The sequence below is a fragment of the Alexandromys fortis genome, unplaced genomic scaffold (assembly GCF_014885135.2).
Source record: "Alexandromys fortis isolate MF-2015 unplaced genomic scaffold, M_Fortis_MF-2015_v1.1 scaffold_27, whole genome shotgun sequence".
Taxonomy (NCBI): Eukaryota; Metazoa; Chordata; class Mammalia; order Rodentia; family Cricetidae; genus Alexandromys; species Alexandromys fortis.
In genome coordinates, this window is record NW_026067952.1 from 1,164,703 (window position 1) to 1,191,114 (window position 26,412).

General features: G+C 44.5%; 1 protein-coding gene across 2 annotated transcripts in view; it reads right to left on the reverse strand.

Annotated features, from left to right (window-relative positions):
• Arfgef2 (ADP ribosylation factor guanine nucleotide exchange factor 2) overlaps positions 1-26,412 on the reverse strand; it is an 81,230-nt gene that overhangs the window by 30,929 nt on the left and 23,889 nt on the right. The window contains exons 5-19 of one of the 2 annotated variants that reach the window (XM_050151082.1): positions 26,110-26,289; positions 25,499-25,754; positions 21,677-21,745; positions 19,426-19,574; positions 15,351-15,481; positions 12,669-12,903; positions 11,429-11,528; positions 9,946-10,085; positions 8,204-8,312; positions 6,955-7,138; positions 4,231-4,342; positions 3,564-3,769; positions 1,411-1,495; positions 1,114-1,285; positions 97-248 (exon numbers count right to left, since the gene is read on the reverse strand). In XM_050151082.1, coding sequence (XP_050007039.1) covers positions 97-248; positions 1,114-1,285; positions 1,411-1,495; positions 3,564-3,769; positions 4,231-4,342; positions 6,955-7,138; positions 8,204-8,312; positions 9,946-10,085; positions 11,429-11,528; positions 12,669-12,903; positions 15,351-15,481; positions 19,426-19,574; positions 21,677-21,745; positions 25,499-25,754; positions 26,110-26,289 — 2,280 coding nt within the window. Of the gene's footprint in view, positions 1-96; positions 249-1,113; positions 1,286-1,410; positions 1,496-3,563; positions 3,770-4,230; positions 4,343-6,954; positions 7,139-8,203; positions 8,313-9,945; positions 10,086-11,428; positions 11,529-12,668; positions 12,904-15,350; positions 15,482-19,425; positions 19,578-21,676; positions 21,746-25,498; positions 25,755-26,109; positions 26,290-26,412 lie in introns of both variants that reach the window. The other variant, XM_050151081.1, reaches the window with a different exon arrangement.

The following is a 26,412-nucleotide window of genomic DNA, read 5'->3' on the forward strand; positions in this document are numbered from 1 at the left end:
CCCAGTTTTCCTCCCCATTCTCCCCCACTATGGTCTTGCCAGCTAATTTAGTGCAGAATTAGGCCTGGCAACATGCCAGTTTCCTAGGATACTCACTTTGAACATTGGCCGGACATGGTCCAAGTGTGTGGCACTGGTAAATGGAGCTTTGGCATGGCTCACGGCCTCCATTAGAGCTTTGGCCGTTTTAGCCATCTGTTCCATTTCCATATTGTACAGTAGTCGCCGCTGCTTTTCACTAGCTACGTCTGCAAAGAAGTAAGAGCACATACAGAGTGCTTGCCATGTGCCAGGAACTGCCTCAAGTCTTAATGATTAACTCACAAGTCTCCCAATCAGTCTGTAAGCCTGTTACAAATATCCCCATTTTACAGATGGAGATGATGAGGCTGACTGGTTAGGTGTCTGGGCTCAGAACTAACAGAGTTATAGCTTGGCAGGAGTAGTAAGGCTCCAGGTCCTGTGCTCTAGGCACTGCACCTGAGCTTTTCAAACACAGAGACTGACGGCACCACAGAGAGAATAAGAGTTCCAGCCACAATTGACAAAATCATCATGAGTTCAAGCTTTGTGGAGCACTTTTGGGGAGGACAATTTAGCTCTTAGAATATGCATTTTAAATTCCTTCTTGTTCCTAATTACAAATGTAGGAAGAATGAAGAACCACATAATCATAATTAATTTAATCACATTACTATTCAGGTATCTAGATATACAAATTAAATTTATCACCAGCAGTGTACTTAATTATACTTTCTGATGTACTCAAAAGGCAGAGCTGAGCCCCACGCCAAGACAAAGACTTACAAGCAACTAAGGACTGATCTGGGGAGAATTAGTTTCCCCAGGCTGAGGGGTTAGCTCTGAAATCATAGACTTACAAGCAACACTAAACGGCCTCTGCAGGTTGTATTTATGTATTTGTATGTTTGTATGTATATGTATATGTAACAGTAACATTGACAGAAAAGAGGTCATGAATCTGAAAGGGAATGGGGCGGGGAAGTCCTAGGAGGGGATGAAGGAGGAAAGGGACAAGGAAAATAATGCAATTATACTTTAATGACAGAAAAGTTAGTGCTGATGGGCAAGTCTGCAGAAGGCAAGCCTTACTCTGCTTGGTAGATTTGGTTGCAATTGTGTGCTCTTTTGTCTCCTTCATTGCAATCTTCTTGCCTTCTATTTCTTCGTAGATGCTGGACAGATACTCCTCTGGTAGGTCTTTACTATCATTGATACCCCGATTCATTTTAATATATTGCTCTTTTGTCATTTTATTCTTTACCTGAAATTTAAAAAAATAAGAAAAACATTTTTATTTTTTTTTAAAGAAAAACATTAAACAATGGAATACCCAAACAAATTCAGCCATGTCTGTGGCCATCATATATGAATCACAAGGCATTTTACCTGAGGGCTGTGCAAATCCGTAGTCAGCATAATAATGGAATATGCCAGGACGTACGCAGTGTCAGCACTAGCAAACAGGGTTTGCCTGGAAGAAAAGAGCCCAGATATGAAGCACGGCCACAATGTAGGAAGAATGGCAGTAGTGGGGACCTGGTCACCAAAAGCAGGCCTGCTGCACCAGATGATGTGGAATCAGGGAAGAGTCTTCTGAACAGGAATTATCACCACACAGGAGTTAACAGTCCAGCATACAAAGGGAGCTACACAGCTTCAAGTAAATTTTTTCTTTTTTTAGTTTTTTGAGACAGGGCTGCTCTGTAGCTTTGGTACCTGTACTGGAACTAGCTCTTGTAGACCAGGCTGGCCTCAAACTTACAGAGATTCACCTGCCCCTGCCTCCCAAGTGCTGGGATTAAAGGTGTGCACCACCACTGGCCTGGCTAAAGTAATTTTTAAAAAAAGCTTTAAGGAGCACTGTGGGCGAGAGTACAGGCAAACAGGCGCAGGCTGCCAGGAGATGCCTGCAGGTACCAAGCCTGCGAGGGACCGTGCTGGGATGAACGACTGTGTCCTTTGTATGCTAGGAGCCTCTTGGGCCTCCACTGAAGAGCATTACTTATGGCACAAGAGCATCACATGAATTCTTTCTTAGTTATTATTTATTGATTCCATTACCCATTGTGGTACTTAACAGCAGAAACACAAAGCAAAATATTTATATTGTTTTAAAGCATATGCCTGAGGTCTGACATTTTTGTGTTAGGCAAGGAAAGAAAGGCAAAACTATGTAGACACTAAGCCACATTCCATGTGAACTGAAGATGGAAAAACTGATCTGTACACACTACCCTACCAGGAAAGTGAAATCCCAGGATGTACAATAGGGTCTGATCGACTGACTAGAGCAAGGTCTCCAGGCCCATGGAGGGCACACTTAAAGTCAGTCATAAACCATTGCATCTTCACATCAAGTTGTCATGTCTGTTAGGGTCACACACTGGCAGGATTGGGACTGATAAATATGAACATGGAATTGACCCGGGACAAAAGCGTCATCAAAACGTTTCCCTCACAGTGCACTCACTCACACTGCTTGTGAAGGGAGACCCATGAGGCCTCAGACAAATTCGCACATCTTGGCTTGGCTAGTTTTTAGCTGACTAATTTTGGACTGGATTCTCAATCTTTCAGGGAGCCTCAGTTTCCCATCTGTAACACAGGCCTGCCATTGATTCAGCACAGCGAACCAACACCAGTGCTTAATGACACTTAGCCCTAAGTTTTGGGTCAGGACACAAAGCAATGGGTCTCACCAATCTTCTCCGTACATTCATATTTCCCCATGTAGCTTGCCTCCTCCCAGCTGGTTCCCTGCCTTCCCTAGTTAGTCCTCGCTTTTGCTATATAACACTTCCATTCCAGCTCTCTTTCTGCCTCTACCCCAGTTAGGATCAAAGTTTCTGTAGGTCCTGTAAAAACAGGGACTGACCATTAAGCAACTACAATTAGGGCTGGTGAGGTGGTTCAGCAGGTAAAGGTACCAGTGTTGATGAACCGAGTTCAATTCCCAGAAATCACACTAAGGCAGAAGTGACCTGGTTCCAAAGTTGTCCTCTAGCCTCCACACCCAAGTCACGGTACTCGTGCCCTTCCACATAATATTATCATGCACACACATGTACAATAATGAACAACATAAAATTTAAAACACCCGAGATAAAATCAAGTACTTGTTGGAAAGTTTTATAACGTTACACAGTTTATTTATCAGCACGTAATCAGAAAACCCTCTGCGTTCCGCACCATGCTAGCTGTTGTGAAAGAAGACTTTACTCTAGCTTTGTAACCTGCTCCCTTCAATGATGGTATTGAACCATCCCTTGTTTTTGTTTGTTTTAAGTCAAGGTAGCTTAGGCTCGCCCCCACCTCTCACTTCCTTTGCCTCTACCTCTTCAGTGTCAGCAAGCCCAGCTAGCTACAAGATCTCAGGCAAGTTACTTAACCTCCTTGTCTGCAGCACAGAAATAAATAAGGGTGTTGCAAAGTCTTCTGGGGGATACTGCTTAGCAGAGCTGCAATAATTAAACCCAAACCCCAAGGGCAAAACCTCAAAGTGCAAAAAGGAGGAAGTAGTTGCCATAGCACTCACTCACCCTTGGTTACATTCTATATATCGAGCAGCAAACTTCTCCATTAACCGGTCAATCTTCTGCGCTTCCCCAGGCAGGCGGAAGCCTTCCAGGAATGTCCTCAAGGCTGAGACAAACTCTTTTTCACAGAAGTCCAGTTGGTCCACATAGGCATACATCACCTCCTTGTTGAACCTTGTGCTATCACCCAGAAATTCGCCAACCTGGGTCTGAAATACATAGATTCACATCTAGAAACTGTCAAATGTGGGTGATGGCTGTGGTGCTGGTGGCTGGAACACAAAGGCACTAAAGAGCCCACAGCATCTGACTGCTGGGAAGCAGGGAAAGATCGTCCCTGCTTCCATATGCATGACAGCTTGTCAGAGAGAGCAAGAGAAGGAGAAACATGAGGCTTACATATGAAGGGCAAGAGACATACCCAGCCAAAGAATAACTTCCAGCAGTCAAGGACCACTTTGGACTCAGACACTGTCCCCCAAACAAGGAACTGTGGGTCAAAGTAGCATTTATTCTCATCAGAGAATGCTGTGCAGTGCCAGGAGAGAGCATGACTGCAGGAGCCAGGATACAAAGCAATTTCACTCAGGGCCAGTCAAGCTGGAGGTACAAGCCAGTGAGACACAACATTAGCCCACAGGGCCACATGCTGTGCCTAGCCCCGACTTACAGAATCTAGCCGCTCCTCCTGGTGCAGAAACTGGGCAATGTCCTCTACATCTGTCCCCAGCATGCCTTGCTCTTGGAGAAACTGGATTCCCCGCTTGGGCTTCTTGTTGAAGCTGTATCACAAGGAGAGGGGACCAGACACAGGTGGCTGACTTAAAACTCTGGGGCAGAGAGAAAGTTAGCAGGGATACAGCAACTGTCCCACAGCTTTCCCAAGTTCTACCATCAAGTTTTTTCAATTTATTTATTAATTACTTATTTCGTGTGCACATGTGATCAAGTGTGGACTTGGTCCTGAACCTTTTATTATCAAGTATGACGTCAAGCACCCTCACCCACTGAGCCATCTCACCAGCACTGTTCTGCTTTTGGTTTAGTGTTTTTTTTTTTTGTTTTTTTTTTTTTTTTTTTTAAAGACAGGATCTCACTTCGCAGTCCAGGCTGGCTTCAAATTCACAGGAACCCACCTGTCTCTGCCCTTGGAGTGCTGGGATTAAAGGTGTGCATCACTATACTTGGTCTTATATTTTGTTTTTCGAGACAAGGTCCTCACTGTATGATCTGACCTGGCCTTGAACCCATGGAAACCCTCCTGTCTAAGACTCTGGGGTACTGAGACCACAGTGAACCACCCCCCCTTAGCAGTTCTTAGTTTTTGACCCTCTAATTACAGACTTAGCGCCTGTCAAGCAAGTCACTCTCCCCATCTTTAACAGTAATAAAACCCTGGGCACTGAGCTGGGCACAGAGCCATCTGGAAAACAGGACAGAAGTAACACAAAGTTCAAGCCACTGGTGAGACAGCGGTAAATATAGGGACTTCTGACTCAGATAAGGGTGTGTTCTAGCATATATGTGTGATGGCCGATGCTGCCGTAGTCATCCGATATCAAAATGGGTCCCAGATGTTCAGAAGACTCGTCATAATAGTCTCAAACTATCGCTTTGGCCCTCCCATCCTTTGCAAAGTAGGTACAAGATAGTTACTTTATGCTTTCTAATAAGGAGAGGCAAAATCAATGGAAGAGTTCATTTTGCCAAATCTTGCATGGGAGAGGGACAAACACAAATAGGCAAGTCATGAAGACACAAATGGATAAGGACAGGGAAAATTGGACTTTAATCAGTATGGCTGTGGGATGCCTCTCAGGGGAGGAAATAGTGTTCATGTCTGAGGGATTAGAATGACAAAGAGCACTAAGAGAACAGAAGGAGCTCTTCACCATGGTGACCAGGGGCCTAACAACAGGCCATGTGTGCCAGTGTGCTGTCAGAAGAGGACAGGCAGGGAGGCAGAGGAGGGGTGAGGCTCATGTTTTCAACTATCATACCACTGTTCTCTCTGCAGTGAACTCCATAAAAACTGTTATTTTAGTTGCCATGGGGAAAACAAAGCACCCCAGGGATGGTGAGGCAGGAAAACACAGAACTCAGCACTTCCATGCAAAGCCTGAGTGCTTCGCTTCAACTGTTAAAGGGAGCTCGCTCATTATTCAAAAGTAAATAGCATAGAAGACAATGTGTTAAAGTGCACAGAAGACTAGGAAGAAACAAAGACTGAGCAATTATCACAAGGATGGGTCACCATAATGTGTAGAATGTCCTTAAGTTTCAAACATGTGTGTTCAAGTATGGTGATGGCTACAAATTACAAATGGTTCAGAAAAACCTACACACAGCTAAAGAAAACACAGTGAACATTGAGTTTTCTGCTCAGGGAATAGACAGTGGCTTCTTCCAGATGCTTTTTGTTTTATTTTTAAATTTTTTTTTGAGATTGCATTTATTGTTATTTTATGCATATGAGCATTTTGCCTGAATGTATGTCTACAAAACATGTGCATAGTCGTGTTCCTCAGAGGCCAGAAGAGGGCATCAGACCCTCTGGGATGAGTTAACAGAAGGCTGTGTGTGAGCTATCAAATAAGTGTTGAACACTGAACCTAGGTCATCTGGAAGAACAGCTGGTGCTCTTAACCAATGAGTCATCTCTCCAGTCCATTTAGTTTTTGGTGGTTTTGTTTTCTCAGAGTTTATAATGTAGCCTAATCTCAACTCAAGGCTATCCTCCTGCCTCAGCCTCTCAAAGACTAGGATTACAGGCCTCAGTCACTATGTGTGGATGTTTTCTAAAGTGTTTTTTTTTTTTGTTGTTGTCAGAAAAGGCCTCCTGAGCTGCACAACGCTGCTCTGTACAAAGCGAGTCTCCTCCTTTCACACCCCTATGCTCTCTCCACGCCTAGTAGCCATGCAGGGCCCTCATCACAGGTATTTCCCCTGCAAAAGTCAGCCTCCAGTTCCTTGCTGTGGAATAATCCCCTTGAACACAATTTATCACTTAAATTGGTATAATAAAACACTGACTGGATAGTAGCCAGGCAGGAAGTATAGGTGGGGTGACCAAACTAAGGATGATGGGAAAGAAAAAGGTAGAGTCAGAAGAGTTGCCAGCCAGATGCAGAGAGAATAAGATGGGCATGATGCACCAAGAAAAGGTACTGCCACATGGAGGAGCATAAATAAGGACTAAGGATTAACTTAAAAATATAAGAGCTAGTTAGTAATAAGCCTGAGCTACTGACTGAGCATTTAAAAGCAATATTAAGTCTCAATGTGTTTATTTGGGAGTTGCTGATGAGACAGAAACTTCTACCTACAGGTCCTAGAGAAAATGTAGCTTTGTCAAAAGCCCTGAGAGAGGACACAGCCCAGCAGCCACACTCACAGCTCGATGCCATGCTCAATGATTTCCTTCTGTTGTTTGATGACCTCAAACTGCTCTGGGTCATCCTGAATAGTTGTCTGAGTCCCTGAGGACACTGTGGACTCCACTGATGTCACACTGCACCGTCTTGCCATGTCAAGGCCTTTTCCATCTCCCATTTCCTGATCTGGGAGCCTCTCCTGACCTGCAGTGACATAAAAGCAAACAAAACCAATTAAGCAGATAGAATAGATGTAGCTGAGCAAGCTCCAGCTTTGGTGCCCATTCCTCAGATCTACCACAGGTTTGCATTGTAAGGGGCAAAGATGCCAAGCCTATCACTTAAATACTTTCCTCAGTATCACACAGAAATTTATTTAACATAGAACTCAAACTACTTCTAAAATTCACAAGCAAAGAAAATGTCAAAGCAAGACACTTAATAATAAACGTAAGGACTTGCCTTACCAAAATCCAAACTTCCATCACTCTATATAATTCAGGAGTATGGTGTCTACGCAAGCATGGACAATTAGTAGAGAACAAGAAGACTCAGTGAAATTCTCTGGAACCAGGCCTGACTCAGGGTGGTGGCAGGAATGAGTCAGGAACAGAGGCCCAGGTAGGGTCAGGTCATGGCACAGAAGAAGCCCGCAATGCCTTCATGAAACTCTAGCTCCACAGATCTGACACCCTCTTTTGGCCTTCTTGGGTACCCACACTTGTGTGCACAAACTCATTCACAGACACAGATACACACACACACACACACACATTTATTTTAAAGTAGGGCTGCAGAGATGCTCAGCAGTTAAGAGCACTTCCTGCTCTTCCAGAGGGCCCAGGTTGGAGTCTCATATCAAATAACTCACTCCAGTTCAGGAAATGTGGCCTCCTTGGGCACCCACACACATATGGCACACATACATAGGAAACAAAAGCAAATCCTTAAATAAATAAAATAAAATCAATCCTTTTGGCTGAGCAGCTCAGTGGTAAATCCCCTTACTAGCATACATGAGACTCTATGCTCAGTCTCTCGCACCAAAAGAAGCAAAGCCCTTTCTTTCTTCTATGCTGTTGCTGGAGCACCTTAGCACAGCTACAGGAAAAGTGAACGAACACCCCACATGTATTAAAAAGCACGAGCTTTACAGTAACTGCAGGAATTTAGGAAACACGACAACTGTCTACTACAATCCCAGAACGACTTGTCCCCACCCTGGTGAGCTGCATCTGAAAGGAGGAATCGCACACATTGCTCACTTACCCAGGGTGGCCTGGTGGTTGGGGTTCACGTACAGATCCTTGCTCCATTCCACCATGCACTTCAGAATGGACACGAGACATTCCAGGCCTTTCTTCCTCAGACTGAGCTCCTAGAGGCCCAAAGTGAAGAGGACAGAGCCTTACCACACTTTACAGTGAGCTGTGAGGCTGCCTGGGAATCACTAACAATAGCACTACTACAAACAAACCCAGGGAACTATTAAGAGCTAACGTGCTAATGGTACTTCAAAAGCCCTAAGTCGTCTCTAATAGTGTCATCACGGTAAGCATTCAAGTATGACCTGTGTGACTTCCTAAGTGCAAAGGGCTATCTGTATCTTTTTAAAATTGTCTCTGTGTGCATGCATGAATATGTGCATATGTGCACACCTGTGAATGCCAGAGGATATCATTCTCAGAAATGCCATTCACCTGGCTTTGGGTCTCTCATTAGCCTGGGGCTCACTAACTGGGCTAGACTAGCTGAATAGCAAATTCCAGGAATCTGCCTGTCTCTGCCTCCACAGCACACTGGGGTTATAATGTGTGCCATCATGATCAGCTCTGTGCATGAGCTCTGGGGATCAGACTGTCTTCACGTTTTCCAGGCAAGCACTTTACCAACTGAACTCTCTTACCAGCCCCATTAGTTGAATTTTCTAAAGAAAGTTTAGGGCTGGAGAGATGACTCAGTAGTTAAGAGTATTTGCCATGCAATCATGAGGACCAGAGTTTGGACCTCAGCAGCCATTAACAAACTCGGTGACCTGCCCATGCCTGAAACCCTGGCTTTGTTAGGGGCAAGATGAGGCTTGCTAGAGATGCAGGCTTCCTGCCTAACCAAGAAAATAAGAGCTTCAGCTTCAGAGAGACCTGCCTCAAAGGACTACGAAGGAAGGAAGGAAGGAAGGAAGGAAGGAAGGAAGGAAGGAAGGAAGGAAGGAAGGAAGGAAGGAAGGAAGGAAGGACTACTCTATTCATTGCTTTTGGAATAAAATATTAGCAAGAAAAACAAAACCTGATAATATTTTAAATAACTGTCTTAACTTGTGATCTAAAAAAAATTTCAATTACTTAGCACATAAATAATTCTGTATAGAACATATACCCTAAATACTGACAACTGTATTTCATTTTAAGGTAAACTACAGATAAATAAGAATACTAATTTTACTTAAATAGGGTTTTTATTTTTTTGAGATAGAGTCTCAATATATATGCCAGGCCTGCTAAGAAATTGTGACCCTCCTGCCTCAGCATCCTGAGTGCTGGAATTATAGGACTGTGCCACCATACCTGCTACATAGTTAGAATTTCTTACATTTAAAAAATGAACACGTTATAGACGATCTCAAAAAAAAAAAAGGGGGAAATAAAAAAAAAAACCCAGTGTTTTAGACTCACAATACTTTAGGCAGCACAAATCTTCCTGTGGCCCTAAGGACTGCTCTGGCCTTCCTCCAAGAAAAAGCCCAGATGCCAAGATTCTGCACATGCCACTCAGGGACTGAAAACTGCCTTTCCCCCAGGGTACTCTAATGGAGCCTTAACACAGGCACTCTCCTCTCCACAGCACATCAACTGACAACTCACCTCTTTACTGTCCTTTCACAACAGCAGAAGCTGCGTGTCTGTCTTTTGTCCCTTAATGTAGGCCAAACCCAGTGACAACCGTATGGCGGCACTCTATGATGTCTATTTCAGAGTAAACTTTAAAGACAGCATGTACCTTGGTATTTTTACCTGTAGAGGCGTCATCCCCAGCTCATGTCCACTTCTTCCCTGAGCGATTTTGGATAAATCATTTACTAGACGCTCGAAAATGTTAGCAGCATTTAAGTCACAGTCATAGTTGACATAAATATCCACAACACACTGGGCATCTTGGAAAATAACACACACATATTAGAAATCTGGATCAAAGACAAACGATTACATTTTCTTTCTTTCTCTTTCTTTTTTATTGTTGTCAGTACGGGTACGGAAACCATGGCTTTATGAATACTAAACAAGAGCTCTACCACTAAGCCCAGCTATACTTTCTTTGCTAAAAATAGCCTCTGTGAACCTTTGCCCAAGGTGGCCACACCTTAAGCAAGAAATATGCGTCAGAAGCATGACAGTCTACTGTTCTGAGGCCTGCCCACCTCTGTCCGCTCAGGCACTCCATTTCACCTTGCAGCAGGGGTCAAAAGGCAGTGTTTGCCTGTCTGCAGAGTCCTGGGATGCCAGAAGATCCATTTAAATTCACCTGAGGTCCAGAGGACAGCAGCACCAAAACCAATCTGCCATGATTACTAAATTTCTAGAATTTACAAAACCTGATGCTAACATCAAAGGTCCCCTGAGCCAGTTCTTCTACAAGACAGGCAAGGTGGGCCTTTCTCAGTCAGTATGAATGAACCTTTTTAAAAAGAGATTAAAAGGCATATATTTTGCTGGCAGTAGTGGTGCCTTAAGCCCCAGCACTTAGCAGGCAGGGGCAGGGGACTCTCTGAATTTGAGTACAGCCTGATCTACAGAGTGAGTTCTAGGACAGCCAGGGCTACACAGAGACACCCTGTCTCTGTATGGAAACTCCCATTCCAAAATATTTTTTTATTCATTTTTTAAAAAGTATGTGTAAGCCAGGTGGTAGTGGAGCACACCTTTAATCCCAGCACTTGGGAGGCAGAGGCAGAGGCAGGTGGATCTCTGTGAGTTCGAAGCCAGCCTGGTCTACAAGAGCTAGTTCCTGGACAGGCTCCAAAGCTACAGAGAAACCCTGCCTCAAAACAAGAACAACAAAAAAACTATGTGTAAGTTGGGTATGGTAGTCAGACTTTAAACCCCAGCACTAAGAAGGCAGAGGCAGGGGGATCTCAAGAGTTTGAGGCTAGTCTGGGCTACATAAGTAAGACTCTGTCTCAAAAGGGAAAACAATGTGTATATGTTGGTTTGAAAGTTTCTGCATATGGATGTAGTGCCTAAAGAGGCAAGAGGATGTCAGATCCCCTGGCAATTGTGAGCTACCTGATGTGGGTGCTGGGAAGCAAACTTGAGTCCTCTATAAGAGAAGGAAGGGCTCTAAACAGCTGAGCTATCACTCCAGCCCTGCAAATGAACTCTGTAATAGAAGGACTTTCTCAATAATTCACTAACACTACAAAGAAGAACTAATGATCTTGATATGTGCTTGGCAGACAAAAGCTTCAGAAGCTGTTCTGAGTGTCCCGGGTGAACGTACCTGCACAAATCCTCGTCAGGGTCTGAATGACCATCCAGCGGTGCTCAAAAGAACTTGTGGATGTTTCTAAAATGTTTAGGAAAATCTCTTTGAAAAAGACCTGTGTGACATGAAGACAAGGAAGGAGCAATGAGCAGTCTCCATTTAGGACTCAAGATGCCAACACCTTTGGGCCAGGCAGCTCTTTGCTATGCAGAGCAGCCCGGGCAGATGCAAAGTGGGGCGTGCACTTGCTGAAGAACATGGGAGTCCAGTCTGGATGGTTAGCAGGACCTCTACCCACAGTTGAGGAGCTAGTACAGGGTCTGCATGTGTTGTAACTTGAGAAAACCCAGAAATTTGTATTTGTGAAATATAATGTATCAATCTGACAACTAATTCAAATTATTTCAAACAATTTGAGCCCAGACAGACATTGGGGTGGGGATGGGGTGGGGTCTGAGCTGAGAATATAGACCATGACTTTAAATCACGGGTGAACAGAACTTTTCTGACAAGGTCTTTCCCACTCACTCAGGTTCTACTAGGAAGGCTAGCTAGTAAAAGGGGTATCTTACTATGGTGGCTAGGCCACCAGCAGCTTACTTGCTTGCTTTTTCTGGAGATAGGATCTCATGTAGCCCAGGCTGGTCCCAAGTGAACTACATAGCTTAGGCTGTCCTGATGTGGGAGTGTCATATATCAATCTGTTGATTTCATTGGTTAAGCAATAAAGAAACTCCTTGGCCCTGATAGGTTTTAACCTGATAGGTTAAAACATAGGTGGGAGGAGTAAACAGAACAGGATGCTGGGAGGAAGAGGAAGTGAGCTCAGACTCGACAACTCTGCTCTCTGGAGCAGAGGCCCTGCTTCGCTCTCCTGGGCATACGCGATGAAGCTCCGACCCAGGATGGACGTAGGCTAGAATCTTCCCAGTAAGTGCACCTAGCGGTGCTACATAGATGATAAGAAATGGGCTAAATTAATATGTTAGAATTAGCCTAGAAGAGGCTAGATAGAAATGGGCCAAGCAGTGTTTAAATGAATACAGTTTGTGTGTTGTTATTTCGGGCATAAGCTAGCCAGGCAGCCGGGGTGCTGGGGACGCAGCCCCACCGCTCCTATCACTACACTGTCCTTGACCTCCTGATTGCTCGGCTTCTAGCTCATAAGTGCTAGGATTACAGGCCTGTGTCATGCTTGACTCATAAGCAGGCTTCTCATCTGGCATTAATGTCCCCAAATAAAGTATGTATGTACCTCTATCTGCATTTTCAAGTGCATCTTGAAGTTTGAAAGAAGAGTAAGAAAAATAGCAAGTGAGAGCTCAAAGACATCAGGTACTGAGGACACGCCATTCTTGGACAGGGCCACACACAGGTACTGCTTAATGGCAGTGACAAACATCTCATGGCTCCTGAAGACTGGGCCAGCGTTCTGCAGCACAGAGAGCAGCAGCTGCAGGGAAACCACCTTGGAACGCAGCTCGTGGGACCTGCAAAGACAACAAAAGACAGTGATGGTGTGCTAGTAGGCGGAATGTTAGACATGAGGATGCTTTTAGTTTTGTTTTGAGACAGGGTCTCACTGTGTATAGCAGACCTGGAACTTGTGATCCTGCCTCTGCCTGCCAAATATTGGGCACAGACTGAAACAGTATGTTACTTGAAAAGCCTTTGATCTTTTACCAGCTACTATGTGACCAAGGATGACCTTTAACTCCTGATCTTCCTGCCTCTGCCTCCCAAGGTTCAGTACTACAGGGATGCATACCATGCTCAACCACGCAGAACCTCCTGAGGTCAAGATTTAAGAATTAGAAACAGCAGAGGCTGGAAAGATGGCTCAGAGGTTAAGAGCACTAGCTACTTTTCCAAAGGTCCTGAGTTCAATTCCCAGCAACCACACGATGGCTCACAACAATCTGTAATGAGATCTGGTGCCCTATTCTGGCCTGTAGGCATATATGCATACAGAACATTGAAAACATAATAAACAAGTCTTTAAAACCCTCACAGGATCTAGAATCATCTAGGAGATAAGCCTCTGAGTGTGACTATGGGGGGTTAGGTTAAGTTAATTAAGGGCAAGACCAACCCGTAATATGGTGCCATGCCATGGGCGAGGGTACAAGACTGCATAGAAAGGAGGGAGGAGCCAAGCACAAAACTCAACATTCTCTACTTCCTGACAATGGATGCAAAGTGGCCAGCTGCCTAAAGCTCCTGCCACCATGCCTTCCCCACCATAATGAACTGGACCCTCAAACTGTGAGCCAAAACAAACACCTTGTCTTCTGTCGGGAATTTGTCATAGCAATTAGAAGACTGTCCAATCCAGGGCTCTTTATCCACCAGCCTCACAGACTCCTCCTACCACTAGCCCAAGGCAGGGTCATTAAGAGAATTCACCAGGTACCATGGTGTACTTCTTTAATCCCAGCACTTGGATAGCAGAGGCAGTTGGATCTCTGTGAGTTATCAGTCCAGCCTGGTCTACATAGTAAATTCCAGGCTAAGCAGGACTACATGGTGAGACCCTGTCTCAAAACACAAACAAACAAACAACAACGATTTAAAAAAGAGCAGGTGGAGAGATGGCTCAGTGACTAAGAGCACTTGTTGCTTGAAGACTCAGGTTCAATTCCCAGCACCTATAATTCCCCTCCAGTTCTGGGGAATCTGGAACTCTTCTGATCTCCAAGGTCACCAGGCACATACCTGGTACACATACCTGTAGACCAAATAATTGAACACATAACATAAAATAAATGAATCTTCAGGGATGGTAAGATGGCTCAGAAGTTAAGAACACTTGCTGCTCTTGCAGAGAATCCAGGTTCAGTCCCCAGCACCCACACGGTGATGCACAACCATCAATGACCCCAGTTCCAGAGGATACAAGAGGCATCCACATGGTGTACATACATGCATACAGGCAAAACATTAACATGTACAAAGCTAAAACAACAATAAAGAGAAAATAATTTTTTTCTAGCTGGGTAGTAAATTACTATAATCTGATCACTCGGGAAGTTGGGGCATGAGGATGCTGAGATGAATTAGGTCAGACTAAGTAACATAAAGAGAAGCTGTCTCAGAAGGGCAGCTGTTGGGAGAGTGGGTGAGTCGGGGGAGGAAATGGCTCAGCAGGTAATGGCACTTGCTGCCTGAGGACCTGAGTTTGGTCCCTGGGACCCAGGCAAAGGTGGAGGAGAGCACTAATGCTACAAAGTTGTATGATGATTTCTGTGCACACCAACACACATCACACATCCATACAATCATAATAAAGTTTGAAAAAATGGAGAACATTCATTAGCTCTTTTCCTAATGGTTGTTACGATGCTCAACAGAAAGACTGAGGTTATAAAGATGAGCAGTTGGGATTCAGCAGAGACTGGGAAGTACACCGCCCTGTACTTAGAACAACATCTACTTCACTTCACTGTTTTCACTGCAGTTCATCACTCGGGCAGCCCTGGAGTTGCCCTGCAGTGAAGGACATAAGACCTAGAATCAGTTTTCTGGCTCTAAATAAAGCCGGTTTTCTTCTCTCCATAGTACAGCACTGTTGGCCAGCCACTTCACTGGGAAGAGACACTAGGCTTAGACACTAGGCTCTGGGGCTTAAATCTTTGTTCATGGAGCTGAGGTTTCCAGTCAGGGCCAGGAATGGAGTCTGTAGGCATCTTGTCCCTTCACAGCCTCAAAAGGAAATTAAGCCCTTAGTCAGGACAAGACATACAAAGCAAGAACAAATCTGGGCAAGATTCTGGATAGTGGAGACATGGCAGGGGGACAGGGAGGTGTAGGGACTGCTTGAGTCTGGAGAAATGTGAAACCATCCCACCTACATTGTGGGAAACAGGGGAGGACAAAACACAGAACACAAACTCCCAGGTCACAGGGTAGCAGATGACCACAGCTGCTGTGAGCTTACTTTGGATCTGGGGGTCCTTCCCCGAGAGGTTTCATGGACAGCTTGCACAGGGAACGAAACACCAGGAAGGCATCCTTCTGCAGAATGTGAGAGAACCTAGCAGCCACTTGATGTCCTTGAACATCTGGTTCCTAAAGTTAGAAACAAAGGGAAATTCAGAAAGAAAAGAATTATGTCATAGAAACCTAAATTCCTGTATTTATTCAACTGGAAGGTGGGGTGGGGGAGAAGACACAAAATAGATGCCCCAGTTGTGTCATCAGAGAAACTGTAGACCTTGTGAGGCCACACCCCTGTCGTCCCAGCACTGGGAATGGAGGCTGAGGATCAGGAGTGTAAAGTCCTCCTCAGCTACACAGTGAGTTCCAGCTCACAGAGGCTGTTTAAGAACCTGTCTCAAACAAACAAAAAAACAGCCAGGCAATGATGGCGCACGCCTTTAATCCCAGCACTCAGGAAGCAGAGGTAGGCAGAGCTCTCTGAGTTCAAGACCAAACTGATCTACAAAACCAGTTCCACAACAGTCAAGGCTACATACAGAAATCCTGTCCTTTTTTTTTTTTAAAGATATATGTTTGTTTATTTATTTATTATGTACACACTGTTTTGCCTGCATTCCAGAAGAGGGCACTGGATCTCATTACAGATGGTTGTGAGCCACCATGTGGTTGCTGGGAACTGAACTCAGGTCCTCTAGGAAGAGCAGCCAGTGCTCTTAACCTCTGAGTCATCTCTCCAGCCCCAGAAGAAAAACAAACAAAAAAAAAAACTCCAAAAAACAGAAACCCCCCAAACCCAAAAACCACAGAGGCCAGCAAGATGGCTCAATGGGTAACAGCTCTTGCCATTCAAGCCTGAAAAACTGAGTTTGATCCCTGGAACTCACATAGCAGTAGAAGGGCAGAGAGCCAACTCTAGAGTTGTCCTCTGATCTCTTATATGTGTGCTGTGGCACCCAATGCCAAAAAAATAATTACACACATTATACACATACGCTCTCAAGAAATGAAGAAAGGAAGGAGAGAGGAGAGAGACTGGGTAATGGTGGTGCACGTCATTAATCCTAGTATTCAAGAAGCAGAGACAGGCTGATCTCTATGAGTTGGAGGCCAGCCTGGTCTACAGAGCAAGTTCCAGGACAGCCAGGGCTATATAAAGAAACCCTGGTGTAGGGAAGGAGAAGAAAACAAAAACAAAGAAGATATTTCTAAGAACTCTAGAGCAGAATGAGTGGGGAGGGAAAATGACATGTACTTCAAAATCAACTTAAAAATATTACATTTAGCCAGGTATGGTAGTGCACACCTTTAATCACAGTATTCAGAGATGGAGGCTAGTAGATCTCTGTGACTCTGAGGCTAGCCTGATCTACACAGTAAGTTCCACACCAGCCACGGATATCAGACCCTGCCTCAAAAAGTAAGTAAGTAAGTAAGTAAGTAAGTAAGTAAGTAAATAAATAAATAAATAAATACATTTAGGGTATATATAGAGAGGCGGCTCATTAGTTAGGAAAACTTGATACATTTCCAGATCAAACCAGAACCAAAATGGAAGTTCAAATCATGTGTCACTCTAATCCTTGAGAATTAGATGCCCTCTTCAGCCCTCCCCAGGCACCAGGCATGTACATGGTGTTCAGATATTCATGTAGGAAAAACACTCGATACATATAAAAATAGATTTAAAAAATTATTTTAAGCATAATAAAGTAAATATATACAACATATAACAAAGATCAACAGCCTTTACACAGAGATTCTTAGAATTGATTATAGAAATGTAGAAACCCTCCTCTAAAATGAAAACTGGGCAAAAAAGACGAGTAAAATCACTAAGAAAGCCAAATAGAGGGCTGGAGAGATGGCTCAGAGGTTAAGAGCACTGGTTGCAGTTCCAGAGGCTTGGAGTTCAATTCCCAGCAACCACAGGGTAGCTCACAACCATCTATGATGAGATCTGGTGACCTCTTCTGACGTGCAGACATACATTAAGGCAGAACACTATGTTCATAATAAATAACTAAATCTTAAAAAAGTAAAGTAAAATAAACCTAGCAGGGTGTGGGATCATGATGGAGGAGGGTCATATGTCTATTGGTTAATAAAGAAACTGCCTTGGCCCTTTTGATAGGAGGGCAGCTTAGATAGGCGGAGTAGACAGAGCAGAATGCTGGGAGAAAGAAGACAAGTCAGGGAGTCGCCATGATTCTCCTCTCTGAGGCAGAGGCAGGTTAAGAATCTCCCTGGTAGCCGGGTGATGGTGGCACATACCTTTAATCCCAGCACTCGGGAGGCAGAGGCAGGCGGATCTCTGTGAGTTCGAGACCAGCCTGGTTACAGAGCTAGTTCCAAGACAGGTTCCAAAGCCACAGAGAAACCCTGTCTCGAAAAACGGAAAAAAAAAAAAAAAAAAGAATCTCCCTGGTAAGCCACCAGCTCATGGTGCTACACAGGTTATTAGAAATGGGGTAATCAAGATGTGAGAATTAGCCAATAAGAGGCTAAAACTAATGGGCCAAGCATTGTTTAAAAGAATACAGTTTCCGTGTAATTATTTTGGGGCATAAGCTAGCCAGGCGGCCGGGAGCTGGGGCAGCAGGGAAGCAGCCCCGACGCTCCTAACACTACAGGATCACATGCCTTTAAGGCCAGTATAGGCAGAGGCGGGCAGATCTCTGTGAGTTTGAGGCCAGCCTGGTATACAAAGTGAGTTCCAGGACAGCCAGGGCTGTTACAAAGAAACTGTCTTGAAAAAACAAAGAAAGGGCTGGAGAGATGGCTCAGTGGTTAAGAGCATTGCCTGCTCTTCCAAAGGTCCTGAGTTCAATTCCCAGCAACCACATGATGGCTCACAACCATCTGTAAAGAGGTCTGGTGCCCTCTTCTGGCCTGCAGACATGCACACAGACAGAATATTGTATACATAAAGTAAATATATACAACATATATATTTAAATATATAAATATTTAAAAAAAAAAACAAAGAAAATAAAAAGAAAAACTAAACTTAAATAATGTTATTAGGGTGGGATTGTTCTCTTGTCAGAATATAAGGATTCAAATGAATGCTGTCACTCAGTTTTAACGCAGAAAGAGAAAATGGCTTTCAACAGACTACAGGAGGGAGGGTAGGATCTGAGAGGTACCTTTCCAGTTGACCAGTTGACTAAAGGCATAAAGCTTTCAAATCATTCATTTGTTGGTAACAGTCTACACATACACACACACACACACACACACACACACACACACACACACACACCCCTCCCTACCTCGGTACTGCTCAGCCTCCAAAATGCTGGCCTGTCAGGCATGTGTTAGCATGTTCATTTAAAACATTTCCTCTCTTGTTCTGTGTGTTATGTGTATATGCACTTTTTTAGAAATTAAATTCAGTTATATTTCACTCTGAACCGGAGCCTAGTTCATGCTAGACAAGCACTCTGCCTCTGGGATATTCCTCAGCCCAGAACTACCAACTCCTGACTCAGTGACACTGAGGATATGGCACACAAGCATGAGAACCCGAGTTCAGATCCCCAGCACTCACGAGAGTCAGGTATCTGTAACTCAGGTGTTGGAAAGTGTAAACAGGGCTCGCTAACCAGTCAGTCTAGCCAATCACTGCCTTCCAGACTCAGAGACTTTCTTTCCAAAAAGCAAGGTGGAGAACAACAGAGAAAGACCTCTGGCCTCCACATAAGCATAGGCAAGCACATGTACACATATGCATTTGCTTCTCTCTCTCCTCTCTCTCACACACACACAGGATTAGGCATATATATTCATAAAAGAGGCAGAAACAGACAGATCTCTGTGAGTGTGAGGCTAGCCTTGCTATATAGTGAGACCTGGTCACAAAGAAAAAAGTTCAATATTGACAGTGCATATAACCAACGTTAGCAAAGGCAACTGTGCTTCAGAGTATGAGACCAGGTCTGTGCGACAAACACCTGCAGGGCCCTCTCGCATAGCCATTTCTCTGACAGAGATCTAATTCTGTAACCTCTAAAAGCGTGCAAATGAAAGGGTGTCCGTATGGGATATGGAATATGAGATGCACAATGACATACCAGATTATCTGCTGAGGACAGTGACTGCCTGTCGTCGGCTATGCCATTGGTCTGTGAGTTTTCATCAACTCCTGGGTGAACAGCGTATTCCTGGCATTCTAGGGTACCCAGGACTCGGTCAGGCTCCATCAGACCATGCTTTTCTGCTGCTTCTTAAGACATAAGTACAAAGTCATTGCCCGGTGAGTGTACCCCAAAAGGCTGCATGAACCAGACAGCATTTGCTCGCTGACTCAGTGCTGCATGCCCCCTCTCCCTAATCCCTACAACACAGTGCTGCTTAGGCTTCCTGCCTGACTCTTACCCACAACCTCACGGCCAGGGCCACAGCAGTGCCTAACTACCCACAGGGTTAACTCACAGCACCTGCAGAGCTGTGAGCTACAGCAGTTCTGCCCACCCATCCACTTCTGAAAAAGACAGGAAGTAGCAAAACATGAAAACCAAGATTTTATTTAAAGGGTTAAGGTTAGTAACACAAGAATTAAGACACAGTTTAAAAAACAAACAAACAAAAAAACTTAGTCACAAGGAAAAACAGACCTGAGCTTCCTGGAAATCATGTAAAAAACAAATCACACAGATGTTATCATTCAGCTAAAGAAAACATATCTAACCCTGAGCAAAACAATGACTGTGGGAAGAATCTATTACATAGCTCTTCATATATGCACATGACACCGAAGAACTCAAGCAGTCTTCAAAATGTTTTTTGTTTTGTTTTGTTTTTTGAAGACAAGGTTTCTCTGTGTTACAGTCCTGGCTGTCCTGGAACACACTCTGTATACCAAGCTGGCCTTGAACTCAGAGATCTACCCGCCTCTGCCTCCTGAGTGCTGGGATTAAAGGTGTGTGCCACCACACCCAGCTTCAAAATGTTTTTCTAAATAGAAAATATCTTAAGGTTAAATCTATTTATTGTGTGTGGGGGCCAGAAGACAAGTTGTGGGAGTAGCGTGCTCCTTCCACCATGAGGGTCTCAGGGACTGAATGCAAGTCCTCAGGATTGGTGGCAGATACACCTTTCCCTGCCAAGTGATCTCAATGGCCAGAAATAGTTTTATAAAACATATATTTACTGGACATGTAACTGACCCAGTGCTACTGTACAATAGGCTGAGGTGTGACACGGTTGACACGGACTGTGTGATGGATGGCAGGAGCTACTGTAGCTCTTTAAGGGCCTTGCTACAGGGCTAAGTAAGTTCTGGGCTCTCTGGAAGAGCTTGGCTACACCCTAGTAAACAAACAGAAGGCTCAGAGATGTGGCTTTCAAACTATGACATGAGGCTGGGATGTAACTCAGTGGCAGTGTGGCATGTGTAAGGCCCTGGACTTAAGTCCAGCTTGGAACTCACTATGGGTTCTCCTGCCTCAGTCTCCCAAGTGTGGAGTATAGGCATGGGCCACAACACTCATACAGAATTGAATGTAGGAGGTAGAGAGATGGTTCAATGGTTAGGAGCACTGGCTGCCTTTCCAGAGGACCCGGATTCAAACACTCCCAGCAGCAACATGGTAGCTTACAACTGTCTGTAACTCAGTTTGGATCAGGAATCTAACACCGTCACACCAATGTGCTTAAAATTAAATAAATTTAAAAAAAGAATTGAATGTAAACCATGCCCCAGTCTGAACATATATACATAAAAATCCTGCAACACTGTATGAAAAGAACGAACATTTCCATGCCTCATGTATCCAACTACATAATTGTTTGTGTTCTATTCTCTCTCTCATTTAAAAAAAAAAAAACTCTTGATTGCAAACTGCTACCATTTTTTTTTTTAAGATTTCTTGTCCAATTAATGGCACTGGAACAGTGTTGCACATGCAGCCACTGACTGAGTTTGGAGTAAAGACAAAGGAAACAACATCAAGGCTAGCTCTATAAGTTGACCAGCACTGAGCGCACCATGAGAGGCAGCACTGGAGGCTCCCAGTGAGCACCACCTTCCTGTGTGCCTAACACCTACTGCTGTGTGGACTGGACACATAATGTCCAGTCTTTGACATCTTAGCAGTTCTGCAGCAGAAGACATATGGAGTGGACCCCTGTGTCTCCAGGTAGAGCATCTAATACTCCTTTACCTCAATAGAACAGAACCAATCACTGTGTGTCAAGTGCAGGCTGGGAGGCAACAGCAACTTGGTTTCCAAGAACTCTAAGAGTTCACTGAGGAAAACCAGATGCTGCCTGAGGGGCTCCACACACAAAGAGGCATGAGTAAAGGCAGGGCTGTCCACTCACCTTTCACAGCAGATGTGACCACATCCTCTAAGATGTCCTTTACCACCTCCTGGGCTCCATCGTCAGTGCCTACATACACCCCAAACACGAACACAGACAGGGTGTTTCCAGGGAAAGAAAGGAAGGAGGAGATTATGGCAATGGTCTTCCAGAGTCCTGCTCTAAAGCACTGAGGTACAAATGTGTTCCCTCCACTGCCATCTGCCAGCAGAGAGGACCCCCCTCAGATGCAGAACCCAAGGGAAGGATCTGCTTGGATTTCAAGACTCACTCTCCAGAGCACTGAAACCCTGTCCTGTCCTCTGCTCCTTCCTATGACCCAGCTGCTCAGCCCAGGCCGCCCCAGCCCCATTGAGAACCAGAGTTGATTGGGTTTCTCTGTGCCTGCATGAAGCTCCTGAGCAAGGAGAGGAGCTTTGGCGAGTGCCATGTTAGACTCCCTGAGTCAAGCCTGCCTAGAACTCAGCATGAGCTCCCTAACCTGACACTTGAGGATTGAAATTATTCGGCCCAATGGCAAATGTTTAACTGGAAAGGACCCAACATCTCTAACTATTAATTGCTTATTTTTTAGAAGATTAGTCCCAGAGAGGCGTTTATGGAGTGAACAGAATGAACAAGCTCTGACTAGAATATGGAAATGACATCACTGGTTAGAAAACACCGTATTAAGCAAAGGCATCATCTTGAATGAGCAACAACAAAGAGCGTCAGAGTGCTTGCCTCAGTGAGGACTCTCAGTTCACCACCACTTCTGCCAGACCTGAGCTTGGTCTTTGAGTTTCTGGGGAACAGTGCTAAGCATGTTCATCTTCAACTGCCACTGAACACCCATAATCAAATCCACTCACATGGAGCAAAGAGCCTGAATGGAAACTAAGAAATGACCCAGTCACAACCAAAATCTTCTAAATTCATTTCTCTATCTCAAAACCATGATTTAGACTGGATTACAGTTACCCAAGCCTCTGGTTGAGTTTTCACACCATCCTTCATGACTTTTGCCCCATTTATGCTCCACTTACATCATCACAATGCAATGACATTCAATTTACCTTAAACAGCGAACAAATATCAACATAGCAGGTGCTAATAATACCGTAGCAATTCATGCTAAAGTGTGTAACTATTAAAATACAAATTGCTCACTTACCGCCCATAAATCATCTACATTATGATCTGTAAATATTAAGGCTAGATATTCCAGAACTGGCTTTTCCGCCTTCTGGTACGGGGGACTGAACCAGGGCCTCACATATTAGACAAATGCTCTACCATGAAGCTCCACTCTAGCCCATGACTAGGCATTTCTTTTTGTTCATTCTTTCTTTCTCTCTTTTGTTTGTTTTTCAAAACAGGATTTCTCTGTACAGCTTTGGAGTATGTCCTGGAACTTGCTCCATAGACCAGGCTGACCTCAAACTCACAGAAATCCACCTGTCTCTGCCTCCCGAGTGCTGGGATTAAAGGTGTGCAGCACCACTGTCCAGTGACTAGGTATCTCTAGGTTCCTGTTTAGTTCCAACACACTGATGCTAGGACTTCATTAATTATGCTGATCATTTCTAAGCTGTACTATCTGGGCAAAGCACCTTGTTCACAGTCAATGTCCAAGAGACATGTAGTCATTTTATCAGAGGCTTGGGTGGCTCAGTGTGACCAGAGGCTATAAAGTGATAGCTGACAGAAGCAGGCTTGCAGGTGTGTGTCATTTCCTTGCCAATTGCTCATAAAACCTTTGAATCAGTGACTAATAATTGTTAACTGAAAGACTGTTCAATAAGTAACACATCTGGCATCTATTAAAAAACCTGATGCCAAAGCTGGGTGGGTGGTGGTGGCACCTGCCTATAATCCCAGCACTCAGGAGGCAGAGGTAGGTGGTTCTCTGTGAGTTTGAGGCCAGCTTGGTTTATATATTGAGTTCCAAACAGCCAGGGCTACATAGTCTCAGGAGAAAAAGAGAGAAAGAGACCCTGTCTCAAAACAAACAACAGTAAAAACATCTCTGAAGTCAGGCCTGGGGGGCGAGGCAGAGGGGGGAGTGTTAAGGCTGCAGCACTAACTACAGGGACGTTTAAAGCAGAAAGATCACAAATTAAAGAACCCCTTTAATTCCAGCACTTGTGTGGGGGTGGGGTAAAAGCAGATGGAGCTCTGTAGGTTCCAGGTCAGCCTGGTCTACTACACAGTAGGTGTCAGGGCAGCCAGAGCTAAAAAGTAATACTCTGCCCAAAAAAGGAGGAAGAGGAGGAGGTAGAGGAGGCGACAGTGGTAGTAGAAAGAGAAGTAGAAGAAAACGGTTCTTTTAATAAAAGACTAGAGAGAACTGTTTCGCACAAAAGTAGGTTCAATAGGGGCCTAAGGTGAAGGCTCTGGAGATGGTGTGCTTGGCCTGCTTCCCAGTGTGGGGATTTAAGTCCCTCAAGCTCCCAAGCTTCCACCCTTCACCTGTAAACTCTGAGTGAGTGTGCTGGGAGAAGGCATTCATGCCCTCCTAAGGAGGACTGCTCATTCCTCTCAACTTCTCTGGCCCCAGAAACTAAATCCATAATGAAAATTTCCAATTAACCAAAAAGAAAGCACTTTCAATTCGCTAAAGCCTTCTCATTTCCAAAAAGAACAGTAAAAGTTCCACATCGATATTGCAGACTTTCCATTTAGACGGCAGCAGGGTCGCCCTTTGGCTCTGTATCCAAGGGCTCCACACCCACTGTCAGCGACATGCAGACAGGGAATAGTCGGGGAAAGCACATCTGTACTAACAGGCAGAGGTACCACCACCATCATCACTGGCAAAACAATACGGTTCACCATCTGCACAGCACTGACTTGGACAGCGTAGCCTGACTCACTATGAGGAGAATGAAGCTAACATACAGAAGAATGCCACACAATGATGTTCTTTATCACCATGACAGACAGCAAGAAGGCCAAAACCAGAAGACCAGACTTCATCCTTGACCTTGGTCCAGGACTGTGAGTCAAAATAAAACTCTTTTTTTCTTTATAATTTAAAAAAGAAGCTGGGTGGTGGCGGTGGCATCATCAGTCATGTGACTGAAGCAGAGATGACATCAGCTGAAAAGATAGATCAGATACACTATGTATGTAGAGCAAAGGCCGTGAGTGAAGAATTAGAATCATCCCGGAACACAGGCTTTTGAAAGCCAAAACGGCTTTTGAATCTAGTTCAGACTACTGGCTCAAGAAGAGATGCAGATATTCCAAGGTCATCACCATTTTTTGCTTAATAAATCATTTACTATCTGATTATAACCATATCTTGGCATATTATTTTGTTTAAAAATGGAAACAAAGGGCCAGTAAGATGACCTCCTGCCAAGCCTGACTCCCACAAGTAGGAGTCTAACCTCTATAGGTGCTCATAGCCATGCTCATACACAAGTGCACACAAACACACAAACCAAACAAAAAAAATTAAAGCAAACAAAAAAAATCAAGTGAATTTTGTTTGATGACGAGAAGACAACAAAGCTGTCTCCATGCCATCAACCTATCTGCCCATCTGGTGTCCTAGCTCCTCACAGGGGCTATGCATGGCACCAGACTGCCAAGTACTAATTAATCACCTAGTTAACTCCCTGTGGAGATGAAGGGCCCCAAACTGCACCTACTGTGCTAAGACTGACAGGAGCAGCAGAACGTCCATCAGGCCTCAATGGCTGTGCCCCACGTAGTCAACAGAAAAGGGGAGGCCAAGAAAAAGCCCAGAATAGACAAGCTGCACCCAGGGGTTTCCTTAATTGCTAGCCCACACTTCCTGGTGTGCCCCACAACCCCAGGAGGATGCCCACTCACCCCTGGAAGGCTCAGTGGAACCAGAGAATGATGAACCTCTTTCTTGGTTAGCCTCTCCATTTTCTGAGCTCACTTTTCCTAGGCCATTCCTGGCATGATCACCGTTGGGCAATTCTATTTTTTCAGGAGTCGTTGGTTTGCTCTGGGCCTGGCTCTGTTTCAATCGGCTGAATTTGGGAGATCCTGCTGTGGCCTGGATCACAGGGGACTGAGGTTTAGACTGGATTGGTTTTTCCAATTCTCTGGCTTCCTGTAACTAAAGCACAACAGAGAAGGATTCCTTCTAAATGGTTCTAGCATCATAGTAAGAAACAAAATTACGACAGCCTATTGTTTCAAAACTTTCAACAAGCTAATCAAACTTCTGTGCTGTTTTCCTGGGCACTGGAAACTAGGGCCTTGTGTATAATAGGGAAGGGCTCCACCACTCAGCTATATCCCCAGTTCAGCAGACTTAGAATGTGAGGACCAAACTATAAAAATCCATGCTCGAGCTGTCCCCTGGTTTTAAAATCTAAGTCTCAGGAAGGGATAAACTTCCAGAGCCAGTGGCCCTGCACATGCATGAGTTGATATCAGCATAATACTTGGCTAGCCCAGCTGTCACTCACCACTTGGTTTTCCATGCGGGTAAAGATGACATTCAGCATTTGGGTAAGTGTGGCCTTGGCAGTGGTTTGATTGATGAGGTTTTTGCTGGCCAGATAGATATTGTAGCATGTCCTCACTGTTTGCAGGATAGTGCCCTCATGGATTTCAATGTGTGGGGACGTCACAGCAGTCAGAAGAGCCTGAGACAGCAGAAACTGTCACCTTCTAGAATGCCCATATTCCCCCTGGTCAAACCCTTCTAGAATAGTTGAGGTGTCCTGAAACTTGTTATATACAGGCTAGCCTCAAACTTTCAACAACCC